Here is an 18,801-nt window from a genome sequence, read left to right as displayed (position 1 = left end):
TGGGCAAAACAATAGAAGTAAGATGGGTGGGTTTTACCTAAAATGTGCATGAACCTAAAAATATACCCAAATCTCGCCCGAGAGTAACAAAATTAGTAGCTTTAACAATGACAAAGATCATAGCTTTCATAGGCACAGAGCTTATAGTGCAGTTATTTTCTTCCCTTTTTTTCCTTCTAATTGTCTCCTTACACTCTTAATCATGCTTTCGCGAGTTGAGTTAACTTGTCAAGCAATCACCTCAGACCCATCTAAGGTCCTCTTACAAACCTAAAAATACATACAAAATCTCAACCAAGAGCAATAAAATTAGTTAACAAGAAAGCAGATCATAGCTTTCGCAAGTACAAAGCTTGTAGGATGGCTATTTTCTGCCAGGAAATCAGTCCTTGTCCATGATACTCAACCAAGTAACACTCTGGTCATTACACCACTCCCTCATAATGACCAGAGGAGCGTGCCTTAATGAGAGAGCGACATAATATGCTTTCACACGCTACATAGAGAGTGACGTGCAACGTTGCTGTCTCTCTCTTTCAACCTATTTTGTGTGCTTCCACATGCGCATAATTGAGTTAAAAAATTTGGATGACAGGCTTCGACATTTGTTTGCTTGCATTGATAATACAGCGTGCTTATAATTCGATTCCAAGTGTTGTCAGATTTGATATTTTAAAAATATTTCCACATGTGATTCTGTACATCATTAATTCATTTGAGGATTGCAACTTTCCGCTATTTCACTAATTCTACTCGTAGCAAGTGGTGTAGCTTCAATTAGGGATGTTATTGGTCAAAATTCCAGTCAAAATCGACGTTCTCTTTTCTTGATAGGAGTGATTAATAATGAACCATTACTTACCATGCATTTATTTACTTTTCACAGTATTTATGTAATATTTAAATGAGAGCCATGTGTTAAGTTTTCGAGAATTTCGAAAAAAAAAAACAACGAGAGAAAGAATGCTTAGAGAAGGAAAGGTGGTGAAGGCTGATGAGGACGATGAAACAATGGCCAAGTTGAGAGATCTTAGGCTTTGGGCGTCATACAGAGGCCTGACACTTGCTCGAGCAGTCAGAGGAATGATGTATTACCATCGAGCACTTAAGGTGATGGCTTTTCTTGATTCTGCATCAGAGGTGGAAATTCAGGAATTAGCAAAAAAACTGGACTCATGGGGGCAAGATGGCAGCACGGACAGTCTTTTTAATTTCTTGGTCGAAAATTTTATTTATTTACTCGGGATTCTTCAAATTGCTTTTTTGAAATCAATTTAAAATCATGTGTGGTTTCAAATAACGAACTGATTTTTTTTGAATTCATCCATATTAATTTGAGCTTGATAGAAAATTATCCTAGTCGAAACTGTTCATCGAGATGATGATGCCCATTTGCTAGCTTGAGTTCATTGAGTTCAGAATGACATATTTCCATCATATGTGACTAAGCATACCACTCTAATTTAAATATACATGAAGTACCATGAAAAGTGAAACAAATGCAGAGTAAATAACAATGGTTTTGTATCATTCGCTCGACTGTTAATCACACGTGAGCCAACAGAAACGTTCGATGTATCAGAAAATGCATATAAAATTCTCCAGTTAGAAGCTACTTCACCCCAATCTACCAAGGGCCCAACCAGTTCAAGGACTTGGCTTATTCAAAGCTCAGTATTTCAGAACTCGTGCTTGAGTTTCCAATCCTTCATTTTAGCAGAGTATATATGTGAAAAGCTTCGCTTGCCCAGCTTCTTTCACCTTTGCAGGCTTGGAAAGCATTTGCCCTAAACCAATCAGAACTAAAGTTCAAGCACCAGTCTAAAAAGTGAAAGTGCATCCTAGGACAGCAAGAACCGAGTGACAGTTAAAAATGAATTAAAATCTAGAAGGAAAGAAAACAACTTTCCAAGCAGCATCATTGTCATATCAAAGGGTCATCAATAGAGTTACATCTCATAAAAAGGAAAAGATCCCCACAAGTGTAGATAAGTAGATTCCTTATGAATCACTTGTTAAAAACATGGGAAGAAAGTATTAACCAAGCCAAATCAGTATTCCCGAAATGTCCAGCAAAAAGAATCTCCTCGAAATCATAAGTGAACCTTCGGCCTTTTTGCGGAGACAATCCGTGAAATCCAGAGTCCTTCGCTAAATGCTTGGTTAAATAGAATCCGTGTCTGCATAGACCCCGGCATCCAAGAAAACACAGCTATTGGAGCCATGACAATCACTCCGAACATTATATCATAAAGACGAGCTAAAGAAACAACCCTGCCCCAGATCCAAGTGGGCTTCAGAATCGGTCGAAGAACTTGCGCTATCGATATGAGGCCCCATCCGGTGGGGATGAACGCCAACAAACTGGTGCAAATCTCTTTTACTTTGAGCTGTCGATACTCCACCAATGCAACTAACGCGAGTGCTCCTAGTATGATGATGAGGAACTGCACGAGTCGATAGTACATGTGTTCTCTTGCCGCGTACTTGTCCCAGGCATATGATATAAGCGCATGGACCCCCAGAATTACAAAAAAGCAAATCAAAGAGAGCAAGTAAACAGAAATACTTCTACTTCCAGCTGGGATTCCGAGTTGGTATACAACCCCATACTGGAAAAGGAAGAAGCGGAGATCCAATATTACCTCTACCAGTTTTCCCCAAAGACCTGTTGTTCTTAGATGATCCTGCTCCTCATACCACCAGACTTCCCAACTCTCTTCAGCTTTAGTAAACACACCAGCACGGAACCATATCCAGTTCATGAAATCGTCGAAGTCATGCACTGTCTTCAACCAATCGAAACCCAGAGGATTGAACAGAAAAGGAGCCATTATCCATGAAGCAACAAGGAACCAACTTGATATGGTCAAGGCTTTGTAAGTGAAGGTATTTTTGTCAGCATGGCTGCGTGACGCATAGAATGTGAGTAATACGCCTAGTTCAATCGCCTTCACAAAATGACTACGTGCATAGAGCCTGTAGTTCTCTGCGAAACTTTTGTGGTCCACGACAAACCCATGTCCTGTGGGACGATATTTCGCACTACCGTGAAGAATGGTCCGGCCGAAGTAGTGGGCACGAGTTCCCATAGAAAACGTGTAGAAAACAGATGATAACTGGAGCTGCTTGGTCATGAAATCCCACATAGCTTGAAGAAATCCATGCTGAAGGGTGCTCTCCACTATCATAGGGATTGCCGTGAATAGACAGAGTTGGATGACAAATAGATTTAGAATTGTACCGAGTGCTTTATTGTCGTTGCTGCTGCTTGCAGCGGGACAAAGATAGAGCCGGCCCCATAAAAATGCATAGGCTGTCAGGATGACCATCGTTGTGTTAAAGAAGTATCCCACAGTGGTGTAAAAGAAGGATAGCATCCGGAAGAAGTCAAGCCGATGCCCCAACCGATAGACATCTCTGCTAAGGACCTGTTCACCATTTCCAGCAGCAACCTTGGCTTCAACCATTGATATCTGATTCAATCCAACATCCCTTCCCTTTCCCACTTGTATGTACTCATGGTGTGTGACCTTGCCTCCTCTCAATGTGCAATTAAATCCGGCAGAAATATCTTCACTAATGTTGATTATTCTGGATGCTCTGCTAATACCACCCCTGCTTAAGAACCAAAACCTGTCGAAAACATCTGAATGGCTGTAATTCATTCGAACTTTCAAAGGACTAGCCAAGACGCGTTGCCCCAACGTGACTAAACTCATCTCTTGAGCTGACATAAACCAAGCAAGCGATGAAACTGAACCAGTGAAGATGTGTTCTCTAACCCCCAAGACGGTAGGCTTCCGTATGCCATAGTAAGTCTTGAATTCTTCCAGCAGATTCCGAATCTTGAGTGCCTCCTCGAAATAGTTGTCTTGGTTCATATCGATAGTCTGGACAGCATCACCACGAGTGAAAATGAGCGCATGGTTCTGGTTTTCTGATTTTCCCTCTCCAAGCTTCAAAGGACCAGGCAATTGGACCCTGTATAGTTCTACTTCCTTCTGGCGTTGCCCATCGTACTTGACCAGAACAGAGTAGTATTCCTTTTCATCCTTTTCATCCCTCCCGGCGGGGACTTCTTCTACATAAGCTACTCGGAGCGCTTCATTATTTTTCATCAGGGACAATATTTCCTCTGCACGATTATCTTTCTCTGCCTTTTGAGACCCATAAATCTGGCAAGCGACCACGAATGTGCATTTCATCGCAGATATATGGTCTTCTAACGAAAGATTGGTTGAACTAATACTGGTATTAAAACTCAGAGAAGAAGACAACTCCTCCAACCTAGAACTGTTCGTGCTGCCATCTTGCCCCCCTGAGTCCAGTCTTTTTGCTAATTCCTGAATTTGCACCTCTGATGCAGAATCAAGAAAAGCCATCACCTTAAGTGCTCGATGGTAATACATCATTCCTCTGACTGCTCGAGCAAGTGTCAGGCCTCTGTATGACGCCCAAAGCCTAAGATCTCTCAACTTGGCCATTGTTTCATCGTCCTCATCAGCCTTTACCACCTTTCCTTCTCTAAGCATTCTCTCTATGAAATATTTCCACTCATCAGGATATACGGTCTTCAAATAAAACAATATGCAAACTCCATCTTCGTTCTTTTTGAGAAGCTGTTCTTTGCTGTACAGTACCTCTTCATTGTGGTAAGGAGTCAGAACACTGAAACCAAACATTTTCTCCACTTTAGGTGCGTGGGGCATGTTCATAAATAGCGAATTACTGAAAAAGCAAATTCGCCGTCTCGCCTCAACATTTGAAGGAACATTGTGCGTAGAGTCCCTCGAGGTCAGAATAATGTGCAAGCGACGAACTTGCCAATGGAACTGGCTATTACTTGGATCGGGCAATTCAACAGCATCCATGAAAGGCAATCGACCACCAGATGCCAACTGATCCTCCCCATCTATGGAGAACTCCCTAATAACAATCCGATAAAGGGCCTGCAGAGCGAGCACAATTTTACCCACGTCTTTCTTGGAATCTTTCAATAGCTTAGCCAACTTTGATATATGTTTGTGTATCTCAGGCAACATGGACAAGTTGAACTGCTTCGTAAATTTCCCATCCTCGATGGAGCGATCAATCTTTTCGAACAAATCAGTGATCACAGAATGCTCCTTCGAGTCAATTTTGACTATTTCAAGCAGCAAGTGCTTGACACTGTCATATGCTTCGATCACAGCACAGCGCCTGTACTCGTTCTTGCAGATCTTATACCAGAGCCTTTTGTCAGTAGCATCAACTAGCTCCTTGGCCTGTCTTAAAGCAAGCAACAGCTCATTGAACAGGAGAAAACATGGCCAGGAAATAACTCTATCACTCCAAGCACTCCTCCGTAGCTCCAAAAGCTCAACTTCCTGGTCAGATACTATATCCTCTTCCCTAAATATGGCTATGATCTCATTCCAAAGCAAAGCAAACCTCAGCGCTTCGATCTGATTAGGTTCAAACTTCTGGTACGGCGTGCCCAGTCCATACCTCAGCTTCAGCCGGTGAAGCAAATCCTTGAACTTGTTTCCTATCGTTTGCAAAAGCTGCCCCTCAGGCATTAGATTAAACTGAACAGCGCTCGCAAAGAACTGGAACCGCAATCTCACCTGCTCCAGATTTCGGATCTCGCCCAAGTGATCTAACAACCCCACTGCTGCTCCAACCAAGGATGAATAGATCGAGTACCAAATCTGCAGATCCATAAGGTAAATAAGCACCACGGGGAGCCACAACAGCCCAACAGCAAACCTGTTGCTGTCGCCAAAGAACTGGTGCCACTCGTATTTCACATCTACCAGCTTCAAGAGCTGTTTCGTGGGTTGGATCATGGGCTTAATTTGCAGGAAGTAGCTGAATAAAAATTTGGTGGCTAGTACATGTATCCAAAATAGAGAGTACTTCACACTATCGACCAGACCTTCTCTAAGGCCACGACCCACGAAGATACGGCTCTGGAACCACCACGTGAACAGGTGGAAGATCCTCCAGTTTCTTTCCTCTAGGAAATTTTGAATCCATGGAATGATCATCAGGGTTAATCCCAACAGCTCAGGAAGATCAAAGACGAAGGCCAGCTCGAGAAAATGCACCAATCTCCTGTTTGCCTCTTGTGACCATCTCTCATCGGCATTTCTTTGCGACCAAATCCGTCCATAGAACACCCAAAAAGCAATCATCCAAAGACTTGCCACGACAATCTTCATCACCATCCTCACTCCTAAAAACATCGTTTCTCTTGACACCAAGAGGTACTGCGTTCCAGCATCAAGCAAGGACTGCAAGAACCTCATCCCACTCCAAGTCATGAAAATAGTCAAGACCTTGACTTGAAGGTCCCTGCTCTTCAATGCCTGCCATGGATACTCCTTATCATCGTGCCAAGCCACAATGATTGCAGCTTGCAGAAACAGAACCAACATCACCCACAATCGATCGAAGCTCCGGAACAAGTTCAAAAACGTCCTCGTCTCTACGAACCCCATCTTGCCAACTCGATATCTGTTCCCATCCCTCGTGGAAAAGCTACTTCCACTATCGATCGGCCATCTCAACTTTGCAAAGCACCTTCCAGACCAGAAGTACTCATTGATATCATCATAGTTACTCCATGCACCGGGGGGCGCAGTCCCATTCTTGCTCCTGTTGACCTCTTTCCTAATCGTGTCGTATATTGGCTTCACAACTTCTTTTAAAAAGGCCTTCTCTCCTGAGACCGAAGGCAAAACGGGCTGTCCAGTGTTCGGGTCAATGTAATTCTCTAAGATCCTGTTCATTTCCATCGCCAAGTTGTGGAAGATGTAGCAAATGCACTCTGGCATAAGCCGCAGGTTCGCTGACTCGCCCCAGACAAGGAGATAGAGCGAGACATAGAGGAGCTCACGCCGTGGGTCCGAGATAACATCATGGCAGTCGGAGATCCAGATGTTTGACTTCCTGCCCAAGTAGGAGCACCAGAGGGTGTAGTTCCGGAGAAGCTTTTTCCGGAAGCAGCAGAGGACGGCGACGTCAAGGACCTCAATGTTGTCTGGCCTTGATGCGAGCCGCATCTGGAGGTTGGCGAGGTGGAGGACGAGGTGCTCCCGTTGGTTCCGGACATTATCCTCCTGGAAGCCAAAGAAGAGGCGGAGCCAGTCGAGGAGGTCGTAGTCAGGGCGCCACGGGGACCATGGCGGCCAGCGGAGGTCACCAACGGAGCGCAGGGCGGCGCAGGCAGCACGGACCTCCAGGACACGGAGGGAGGGGTGGTCAGCTGGGACGGCAGCAACTGGGATGATGTTGTACGGTGGTTCTTGATCATCGCCACCAGGCAGGGTCTGGCCGGGCCAGGATCGACCCCTCAGGTTGCCGGGTATATTCGGGCTGCGAAGGTGGCTCATTGGGTCGGGGTTTCTGCGGGGGAGCTCAGTGGTTCGACTCTGTGAGTCGGTCATGCGGTGGTGAATCGGCTTTGGTGAAGCTTTTGGACTGAAGATTGCAAAGCATGATCAATGGTCACGCCATGGCAGAGAGAGAGAGAGAGAGAGAGAGAGAGAGGCGCGTTTTTGCGGGATTCGATTGTTTTGTGCTGTGCACGAGCTTTGAGTTGTTTCACTTTAGCTTTTAGGACGAGCTGACTTTTAAGCAGGTATTTTAATGCGATACCTCCTTTTCATTTTGTATACAGATAGATGCGGTCCGAAGATCATTAAGAAAGACTAAGAGGGAAAAGAAAAGAAGAGAAAAATCATCGGACCAACGATCGGCTCCATTTGTTTTGTCTTGGATTTTCGCAAGTTGTCATGGTTTTTTGCTAATTTCATACACCAATCAAATAGCAATTCGGACAGGATGTCATAGTGCGACAAAAAGCAGACAAGTAATCCCATATTTTGCACTCTTGAATTTCTTTGTTATTAAGAAGCAGTACGTACCATAGATCCTTTTGCTGTGGCAAAAGACCCGTTAATTATAGTTATCTGAGTTCACAAAAAAATTCATGCATGTGTCACGGGCCGAGAGCTTCCTTGGCCTCGGAACGACCCGCAAGCGCTTGGCGAGCGGAATTCGCCAGGCCAGCCTCCTTTCTATAGCTGTTCCACGAACGATACGGTGAATGATTCTTCGTGCGAGATCCTACCACGCCTAGCTTCGCTCGGGCGTCTAGTCCATCGAGTAAGGCGGCAGTTCTTTTTAGGCACAACAACTAGTTTCGGCTTGCCATGACCTCGTCAGGAGAGCGGCATCAGCCCCCGACCAGTTTGTGCATGGAAGGCCTACCCCATCTTCAGAGCTCCTAAGTGATGTAATCCTTTTATCCCAGAACTCCTAGCACCAACCGTCCTGATGCCACTCCCACGGACCAGTTGTGTTCTACCCTTCTGCCTCACACTTTTCACTAGATAATCTCAAGCGCTACTCACAAGTGTCACGAGTACAGGAGGATTCACGGACCGTGACATTCTCCCTCACTCAATTTGCAACGCCCTCGTTGCGATCTTTGCTCTGTCGCTTCCTTGCGTAAATTAACCATTGATGTGCCACTTTTGGGAATTCACATCGAACGGTCACGCTCGCCCAACAAAACAGGTTTTGCTCCATTGATGGTCTCTTTTGATCTCAGCCGCTCAGCCCTTCTCAGTCACCTGCGCTTTTTGGCAAGTGTGGCATTTTTCGCCAATCGCATATTTTGGCAGCACCCTTTCAGCCTAACCAACATCTTGACCCTAGCAGACCAATGGAGGTTCTTTTCTTGTTGAAAACGTGATAGTAGACCTCTTCTTCGTATTTACCGATCAATCCAGGAACGTTATCCCCATTCAGCAAGGGTTCGGTTCTTCTCTAACTCGCATTCCGCTCGGCGAGAAGCTGACTCGTCCTAGCACCCATCCATTAGGACTTATTTGGTCGACCCGCACTTGAGCGAGGAGTTCGATTCTCCGACTTGCTCACTCGCTTACTGGAGGGATTCTTGCTCAGATACCACTTGTCACGGGCCAAGAGCTTCCTTGGCCTCGGAACGACCCGCGGGCGCCTGGCGAGTGGAATTCACAAGGCCGGCCTTCTTTCTATAGCTGTTTCACGAATGATACGGTGAATGATTCTTCGTGCGAGATCCTACCACGCCTAGCTTTGCTCGGGCGTCTAGTCCATCGAGTAAGGCAGCAGTTCTCTTTAGGCACAATAACTAGTTTCAACCTGCCATGGCCTCGTCAAGAGAGTGGCATTAGCCCCCGATCAGTTTGTGCACGGGAGGCCTACCCCGTCTTCAGAGCCTTCAGAGCTCCTAAGTGATGTAATCCTTCTATCCCAGAACTCCTAACACCAACCATCTTAACACCACTCCCACGGGCAAGATGGCGTTCGAGGTAATCCCTCTTGACGATTGCGATCTCATTCTTAGCATGCAATTCTTTGAAAGTATGGGAGCGATGATCGACATGAGGACCAAGTGCATGATGATCCTCGACCAAAAGTGTCCGTCGATGATCCCCATGATCATAGGGGTGGTCGACACTAAGACGATCGCGTCGATTCGACGCCTCGACAAGAGCTTGAAGGCCGTGATGCGCATCAACAAGCTGTCCTAGGTGAAGTCAAAGGTCAAGTTGGATCCTACTCCAACACACGCCATGCCCATCCAAGCGCTCTTCCCCGAGGTTGAGTGCGCGCTGCGTGCTCCGTCCAAGCCGAAGACCGAGCCGCGTACCAAGTCCGACTCCATCATAGAAGGTTGCGGCCCTTCGTTTGTGAGCGTCTGAGCGAAGCAAAAGAAGAACAAGAGAGCCTGTGCCAAAGCCCGTGCTCGTGCCAAGAAGGCTGCCCGTCAAGCTAAGAGCAACGAGGGCGTTGCTCGAATGAGTGGGGGAGAATGTCACGGGCCTAAAGAGAGTCGACCCGAGAGGTTCCCAAGGGGCGATCACGACTCACCCGTGGACCTCCTGCTCTCACTCGGTTTCCACCAAACCTGCTCCCCGAAGTTTCCAAGGGCGAGCAACACCGTCATTTCGCCTGATTCTAGAAGTTTTCCTTTCATTAATGTCGGTAGACAGTAGTTGAGTATTTATGTCGATAGTTGAGGCGGTGCGATCTCGCCTGTCGGATGAAAAGTAGATCAACGGATGTAATCCGAGGCCCTCAACTATAAAAGGGGTGTCCTCCTTCATTTGTAATCATCAAATCCATTTTTCAGTAATATTAAAGCTTTCCTTTTCTTTCAAAGCTCCTCTCTCTAACTTTCTCTCTCAACGATCCGGGTAAGCGAGCGGGTAAACGATCCGGGTAAGCAAGCGGGTAAGCGTCTGATCAAGCAAGACTTGCTTGGGTGATCCAAAGTTGCCCAAGTCGCCGCACGATCACGATCCCAATCGATCGACCCGTGACACATGCATAGATAGTAATTCGAACCAAAGTTTCATTTATTCAACAACTATCGTATATTTATGCTGCATCGGTTCAGTAGGTGTCTAGTTTATACCTCATGGGATTTGACCCAACATCAATTGGATCGAGAATTTCACAAACTGTCTTCACCAAAAAAATTAACCGTTCGTGAAAAACAAAGGAAGAAACCTAGAAGTTTCAAAAAAGAATTTCATGCAGACTTTAACGTTTAATATGCTACAACATAAAGCTTAAAGTTACTCAAATGATGCAATTTTCAATGTGAATATACTTTGAGTTATTCAAACCTAAAGTGCTCTTTATAGAGCATCTTCTAATATGGTGTCTCGCATGAGTTTTTGTAATTGAGAGGAATCGTTTCTCAATAAAGGTGCATGTTTTATCTTTTTCTTCTCTTTTTTGCAAAGTTCCAACTTATAATGTGAAAATCACATGCATGATATTTTACTACTGTGGAGGTACAAAAATCGTAAGGTCAAGACAACGAATGAACTCCCCCGTGCCCTCATTTCGGTTTTTGCAGTATGTGAACTTTCGATCGAATTTGAACTGCTCCCTCACCACGTTGAATTAATTTTATTTCACAAAAAAAAAAGATTAAAAAGAGAGAGACCTCTGAATAGGCCAAGCACATGTTTATATCGCATCAAATGTAACATGAATATAACTAATCCACATAATTATATTGGTATAGCACGTGATTATCATAATATTGTACTTGCATAAATCTCACTTCAAAAATTCATCACAGCGGCAGTATTGTCAGATTCTTAACGAGAAATACTAAGAAGTGATCGATAATTTCTTCTGTGAAGAAGAAACTCAAACATGGATTGACATCACCCAAGTTCATTGGAGAAAAGAAGGCTAACTAAAGAAAGAAGGTAACGGAATCGCCAAAGTGCGTGAACATGAGGGGTTCAGATTGAAAGGAGTAAAGCAAGGCATGTGCTGGTCCTGAGAAAGGCGCTACCGTCCCTTGATTATTTTTAGGGGAAAAATCATGAGGATGATTAAGCTAATGTTCCTCGAACTTTCGTTCTCGAAGGAAAGGAGAATCCGGGCATTAGATTCCCCCGCCTTTTAAACACGTTTTCTCCCGTAGAATTTCTCTCTTGACCTGGGAAAGCTAGTCATGGTTGGCGGCCGTTAAAAAAGGAGATTCCCTGATCCGGCTGCTGTAGAAGTGTACCAACAGATCCCGGTTCAAGAATTGAGTTCGGACGCATAGGGCAATGCTGCCTTGTCAATGAAGGTCTCAGTGATCGATCTCAAGATAGATATATTCCAAATCAAAAATCCGAAACCTATCTTATTAAAATAAATCCCAATTATTGGGATCAAAAATCAAATTGCCCATCCACATAACCGAACTGACCAATTCTAGGCTAGGTCCATGATTGATCTTGGAGCTGGCCCATCTTATTTTTTATCCATGTTTCATCGACTCTTCTTTTGCCTCTCTTTCTTGTCTCTTTTCTTTTATTTGTTATTTCTCTTTATACTCACTCGAAGCTAATGTTGCATAAATATGCACCTTCGGGAGGAATTTCCGGGTGAAATATGCAATCATATTGTGGTGTCTAACCTTTATAGCAAGTCATTTCTGTTGCTTATTAATGAATCGATGGGATTAGGCTAGCTTTGGTCTTTTCGATTTCCAGAGAACAACACAGCTGCCGGCTTCTAATTTCCATGCTTTGGTAAAAATGCCACAATGGAAAAAAATTCGAGGATGAGCAGCTGGATCTCTTGTTTTTATTTGAATACAACATAAAAGATAAAAGACTTCTAGGATGTGATTTTAAGCCAGTCCTACCCGAAAACCAGTCTTGAAACCGGTTCTAATGAAAACCAACTTTAGGTAAAATCAACTTGTTCAAGGTGGGGAATTGGGTCAGTCGAGGCCGATTCCCAATTTTTTTACCTGGGGATCGAATCGATCCCTGGGTGAACCTGTGTGAACTGACCTGGTTGCAAACCCCTTCTCACCACCGCTTATGCTTTGAGTGAATGGGCAGCAGGGTGTTTCCAAAAACCCCCCAGTGGTGACTTAGATGGGCCGACACTTCGCATGAAAGAAGTCCAGGATACCATTCGAAGGGCAGCCACTTTCGCGGCCGAAGAGAACTTACTGGACACCCAGACCTTCGTAAAGGACTACGAGGAGGAATTGGCCAAAGAAGGGGTCTGAACAGAGGAAATGATCGTATCCGGCGATCCTCCGGTCGAAGTAAATCTGGAAACTGATAAAGAGCCATCGATGGCCAAAGAATTAAGTTGAAATCCTTCAAAGGTTCAAAGATTGCTTTGTATAGGAATACACAAAGACATGCCAGGACTAGATTGAAGCTTGGTCGAGCACAAACTGCCAACCTTACCTGAAGCAAGGCCTGTTAAACAACTCCCACGAAGAGTGTCAGTCCAGATAATAGAAAGTGAGTCCTAATGATATTAGGGAGTTAGTTCAAAATGAGATAAGAACAACAGGAGTGTCATAATTTTCGTATGTATAGTACTCACTTAAGAATCATAACTTTTTTTCTCTCATTTGGTAACAAATTTAAAATCGATCATAACTTTTTTTCTCTCATTTGGCAACAAATTTAAATCAATCAAGTGTCATCGGCGATTTGTTTCACCGGACGTGGCATTAATTTATGACAAACCATCCAAAGTAGCGTGTTGACAAGCTAAAGTCAGCAATCGGGAGGCTAAATGACGTTGAGCAAAATTCAATTTTCATTTTCGAGAACCGTAATCCCAATTCGAAGTATCATCTCATCAAATTCACAATTGAGAGCCGAAGCAAGAGTAGCGGCTCTCGGTTTTAGGAATAAAATCAAGATATAAGTCAATACTTTTACTATTGTGGGCCGTGAGGTCCAACAAGAATTTCTTGTCGCTTTCCCTGCTGCAGCACCGTCTCCGCTTCGGCTCCGGGCGAATCGTCGTCGTTGTTCGCTCTCACTCGGAAGCCAATTCGTCCTGCAGTCCCTGTTCTTTTCTTGTTTCTCCGACCGTGCCTTCGCCTGTAAAAAGTCGAACCAGAAAATACCACATACTCAATTCTTTTCGTCGTTTCGCTGTAGTGGGCGATGAAAAGAGGATACTTAGAACCTTCTCCATCCACGTCTCTCAACCGCGCCTCATTCCAGATTCAAGCACAACCCTGAATGAATAGTTCTTTTGCTGCGTGGCTTTGATTCTTTTTATCTTTTGTCGCACTTCTCTTTTTGTTCCTGAAATTCGCGGAATTGGGGATCAGATGCTGGTAGATGGAAAGGTCTCATTCTTCAGTTGACACTCATTTGGTTGCGAGCCCTTTACTGTGGCTATTCTTTTTTGGTGATTGATGATGGAGCTGGAATGACTAGTTTGTATTATTAGTATGCTTCAGATTGTCTTTAGATTGTTCTCACCTCCACATTAGACTTCCATTTATTTTTAAGAACTCCACATCGGAGTGAAAAATTAAGTAAAAAAATCCATGTGGGACGATTTATCGGAAATGACACTCAAATGATAAATATCATATCAATGTGATGATACTCAAATGAATGCCATACAAAAGTTATCGAACTCGTATTGTTTTAATCCCCGTTCAAGGCTCACTTTATTCAAATTGCAGATTGCCAGACTACGTTGACTGGATCTCTGACCTTGTATCCATTATAAAAAAAGAACGAAAAAGTTTGTACGTATCAACTTTAGGGATTCACACAAAGCAAATCCTAAAAATGAATACCCCATGCCTGTGGCAGAATGAATATTTGATAATGAAGTCGACAATGAGCTATTAACCTTCATGGACAGATGCTTAGGATACAAAAACAGATCTAACTAAAGAAGATTTCAAAAGACAGCTTTTTATTGTCCTTTCCTTTAGGTATTTGTTATGCCATTTGGTTTTAAAAATGCCGGGCTACTCCTTAATAAATGCCATTTTAAGTGAAATGAGGGACAAACACATTGAAGTTCATACCGATGATATTGGGGCCAAAACCACGAGCAAGCCTTGTATGTAGAAACAAATTTTTTTTTTTGTCCCTATCACATCCCTCATTTTTAATCTAATGTGACTTTTTCATTTGTATAAGCATGAAATATATTGACTGTGGATCATGATCTTTTTTTCTTTTTTTCTTTTTTTTGTTCTAATTGGAGATTTTAAGAGTTTCCTCAAGTGATTGTGACTCTTGAGAGCATAGCGATGAAATTGCTCCCAACAGTTTCAATTTCGAATGATGTTGGTGTTTGGCCCAAAGTAAAAAGGAATTGTTCATCGACCCAAAGAATTATATCAATGGGAGAATTATGTTGAGAAGCATCAAATTCATTGTTACATTTGCAACCAAGGTAAAAGAAATGAAATCGACAATAAAATTTTGAAAATTAAAGAAGGACGAACAAATTTGGGTATCATCATTCTTCATCTTCTATGAATCTCCTGTGAAAATTGATTGTCTATTTCATTTTCATATTTTTGAATTTGGTTAAACGTTTTCGAATTGATTATCTAAATTGAGAAAATAATTTAGGAGCCCGTGAAACTTTTGAGGTACCTTTTTGCTTGGTAATTATTGAGAATTTAGCCCCATGTTTCATCAACTATTAGAAAAGCAAGCTTGTGTCGACGCTAAACTAGAAAATATTTTAGAAAATACGACTTTCCTCTTTGCTTTGGCACGTAACTCTTCTTACTATTAGAAAAGCAAGCTTGTGTTGACGCTAAGCTAGTAAGTTCTTCAATAGATTAGTAAATCTTGTTCGGAAGAAAATCTATATACGATAAAATTATCGAACTGCGAAAGTATACATCACTTCTTATACAGATGATGGACCTGATAAAAATTTGGTGCCAATGCGATTTGCTCATCCGGTTTGTGACATAATTAGGCATATGGTTTATTTTTATTTTTAGTTTTTGTCGAAAAAGATGGCAATTGGCTACTTCCAAGGAATCTGCACGGTTGTAACCCTCCAATTGGTCCCGTGAAATTCTCTAAAAGGGATCTAACTTGAAAATGAGGTGAATTTTTTTAATGACCGACTAATTATAGAATCTGTTCACTGAACCCGAATTGCCCATCATACCCAAGTCAATTCCAAATTGACTAATAAGGGTGCGTTTGGGACTTGCTTTGCAAATGGGCTTTGGCCACCTAAAGGCCTTTTGGCCAAATATTGAGTGTTTGGGAAAGGTTTTACAAACCCCATTTGGGGAAGGTTGGCTTTCTGAAGGCTAAAAGCCCAACGTTGGTGTGGGGGCGCCTTGAGCTTTTAGCCTTTGGGAAAAACTTGCGAGACACTATTCATCTCCTTCGTTGAGGCAGACGTTCGGGCTAAGCAAGGTCGTGAATGGCTGGCGACAGAGCAGAGAGAGGCTGGCAACAATCACGGCGACCCAAGTGACAGTCGTCGGTGGGTCATGCGACCTCCGGCGGTATATGGACCGTGCGATCTGGTAGCGCGACCCATGCCCAGACCCTCGCCTGAGGTCATTGGGTTCGCGTGACCCTCGGTGTAGCGGCCCTCACCGAAGGTCTCGCTTGGGTCTCGCGATCCCCAGCGAGATCATTGCTTGAGGTCACGTGCTAGGCAGCCCTCGAGCCGCTACGCCAGGGATTGCACAACCTCAACCGAGACGTCGCTGAGGTTGTCGACCACAGGCGAGCTCACCGAGGCTGTGCGACCTCAAGCAAGGGTCTCGCCTATGGTCGGCGACCTCGGCTAGGGTTTTAGCCGGTATCTCGCGACCCTTGCCAAGGGTCACCCGACCGCAGGCGACTCTCGCCAAGGCCACGCGACCTCAGGTGAGGGTCTCGCCTAGGTCGCCATCGATCGCCCAACTCTAGGCGGCCCTCACCGGTGGTCTCTAGGGGCCACCTGAGGTCCGGCAACCTCAAACGATGGCCGCTGGTGACTAGCCTTCACCGGTGAGTTTTTTTTTCTAATAATAAAGACTTTTGTAATGATAACTTATCCAAATGCAATTTTGGTTAAATGTATTTCACAAGGAACTTTTAGGTTACGATTTACCAAACGCAATTTGCATTTTGAAAAACCTATGTGACTTAAAGTCCTTTACATTTTCCCAATGACTTTTCGCTAAAGTCTAACCAAACCCACCCTAAGCTAGGCGCCCCACCGAAGGCTCGTGTGTCCCACCTCGCCTCTCCCCCTTTCTTACACCATATCTGCTTCGGGCATTGTCTCCGTCTCAAAGACCACACAGGTGCAGAACGCAGAAAGGACAATAGCATAAAGGGCGAAAACAATTGCGGCAGATCAAGAAAACCTCCTCCCCCGAAAGAACCCAACAGTCTAGATTCATCAAATGCTCAGAAGAGAAGCAGCCCACCTGCAGAATCGTCGTCAAGATCGAACCCCTCTTCTTCTTTTTTCCTCCGGGCGTTCTTGTCAGGGCCTCCTCTCACCATGGCTAACAGGGAAGAAGAGCCGCCGGCGTCCCCCGCCTTGGCAGTGGTGGCACCGTCCTTGTACCCTTTGATCCCCAGGATCATGAGCAAGCGGCGGATGTGGGTGTGCTTCTTCGCATGTACGCCGCCCTCCTGTCCTCCACATGGAACTCCCTCAAGTCCATCCTCGCCTAGTACTAGTCACAGGCCAACCAACACTCGTCGTCCAGGTGGCCCACCCTCTACGCGTCGGTGCTCCTCGACATCGTCTTTGGGGTCCTCTCCATGGTCGCCACCCTCGCCGTCGCCATCCTGGTGACACTAGTGACGTGGATCACGGTCGTGGTGCTGCTGGCCTTCTTCAGGAAGCCCAAGAGGACGCTGGTCCACGAAGGGAGCAAGATAACAAAGGAGATCGTTGGGCTGGTGGGCAAGGTTTTGCTCAAGGAAGGGAATGTCGTGGCCACGGTTTGTGCTGTAGTTGGGTACTTCGCTCTCATCAAGAGGAACGCTGAGGGTAACTGATGGGATAGAATTCAAGTTGTGACAGATTCAGATCGGCAAATTTTTCATTTTATTGGGAAGAGATTAGAATTTGAGGGTTCTTGGTGAGAAAAAATTGGGAAAGTTCACTTCTTTTTGGGGGTCTTCTTTGTGACTAGTTCTTGAATTTCTTTTTTTTTCTTTGGGGGTGGGGGAGGTTCTTGAAATGGGTATGCTCGGAAGCTAGGGACTGGACTCTCTAGGATCCCGATTCTTTCAAGAATCTCAAATGGACTTACGTACCTCGGACTCAACTTTCCTTTCTTCCAAAAGCACGAAGTACCTCTCATTGGTGACACTTTCAGAAAAACAAGATCACCAACTTGAAATTTCCATGGTCTTTGACGCTTATCGACGTAGCTTTTTTGGCGACTCTGAGCGGTCTTTAGTCTGTCTCTGATGATGACAACTACATCCACTGACTGCTGAATCAACTCTGGGCCTATGATTTTCCATTCCCCGACTTTATCCCAACATATTGGCAATCTGCATGCTCTGCCATACAACACTTCAAAATGAGCCATTTGAATGCTCTGCTGGTAGCTGTTGTTGTAAGCGAACTCGATAAGATGAAGCTGTTCTACCCAACTTTCCTTGAAATCCAATACGCAAGCTCGCAGTATGTCTTCGAAGATTTGAATTGTCCTCTCAGACTAGCCATCCGTCTGAGGATGATACCCCGTACTGTACTACAACTTTGTTTCCAAAGCACTTTGCAAGCTTTTCCAAAAGGCAGCTGTAAACCTCGGGTCTTGGTCTGATGTAATCGTCACCAACACTCCATACAAATGAACTATTTGGCACACGTACAGCTGTTCGTGCCTGTCCAAATCAAGGTTCTTTCGTACTGCAATGAAGTGGGCCGACTTTGTTAGTCTATCGACCACTACCCAAATAAAGTCATTTCCTCTCCGACTCCTCGGTAAACCCGTCATGAAGTTCATCATGATATGTTCCCATTTCCATTCGGGAATCTCAAGAGGTTACAGAAATCCTCCCGGCTTATAGTGCTGTGCTTTTACTTGTTGACACGTTAGACACTTGGCGACATGCTTGGCGATATCCGCCTTCATACTAGACCACCTATAGTATCGACACAGATTCTGATACATCTTAGTACTATCCAGATGAATGTTGTAACTGCTACGATGAGCTTTTGATAAGATCTCTTCCTTGAGTGCTGCATCATCAGGTTCACACAATCATCTTCGGAACCTTAGTGTTCCGTCTTCATAAATCTGAAAGTCAGCTTTCCTCTTTTCAATATCCTCTTGCAAGATCTTCTTAATCTTTGGATCTATTGACTGAAACGTCTTGATTCTATTCTGCACTTCTGGCTCAATTCTGAGAGTGGCCATAAGATTTGAAAGGTGGCCTACCTCAAACTTGAAAACCGAATTTCGAGCCTTCTCGATCAAAGTCCATTCCTTGAGTACCATCTAAGCAACTGCGG

The 18,801-nt window shown here is 44.4% G+C and overlaps 1 protein-coding gene and 3 non-coding genes across 4 annotated transcripts; 2 read left to right on the top strand and 2 right to left on the bottom strand.

Moving 5' to 3' along the window:
* Positions 1–1,072: 1,072 nt before the first annotated feature.
* On the top strand, positions 1,073–1,153 carry LOC120289110. The gene has a single exon (XR_005547059.1). It is a non-coding gene; the product is annotated as a small nucleolar RNA J33 (small nucleolar RNA).
* Positions 1,154–1,892: 739 nt separating this feature from the next.
* On the bottom strand, positions 1,893–7,519 carry LOC104456837 (callose synthase 12). Its single transcript, XM_010071711.3, has one exon. It carries the CDS (start codon positions 7,431–7,433, stop codon positions 2,094–2,096), a length of 5,340 nt encoding a protein of 1,779 aa, XP_010070013.2. The 5' UTR covers positions 7,434–7,519; the 3' UTR covers positions 1,893–2,093.
* On the bottom strand, positions 4,346–4,426 carry LOC120289121. The gene has a single exon (XR_005547062.1). It is a non-coding gene; the product is annotated as a small nucleolar RNA J33 (small nucleolar RNA).
* Positions 7,520–16,824: 9,305 nt separating the features above from the next.
* Positions 16,825–17,391, top strand: LOC104456831. Its single transcript, XR_005545237.1, has one exon. It is a non-coding gene; the product is annotated as an uncharacterized LOC104456831 (transcript).
* Positions 17,392–18,801: the final 1,410 nt, after the last annotated feature.

The sequence above is a fragment of the Eucalyptus grandis genome, chromosome 1 (genome assembly GCF_016545825.1).
Source record: "Eucalyptus grandis isolate ANBG69807.140 chromosome 1, ASM1654582v1, whole genome shotgun sequence".
In the NCBI taxonomy this organism is placed as follows: domain Eukaryota; kingdom Viridiplantae; phylum Streptophyta; class Magnoliopsida; order Myrtales; family Myrtaceae; genus Eucalyptus; species Eucalyptus grandis.
Note: the sequence above shows the minus strand (reverse complement) of the source record. Positions and strands in the feature narration are given on the sequence as shown.

Coding starts and splice junctions, on each gene's coding strand:
- LOC104456837 (XM_010071711.3), bottom strand. CDS start 7,433: ATGACCGACTCACAGAGTCGAACCACTGAGCTCCCCCGCAGAAACCCC.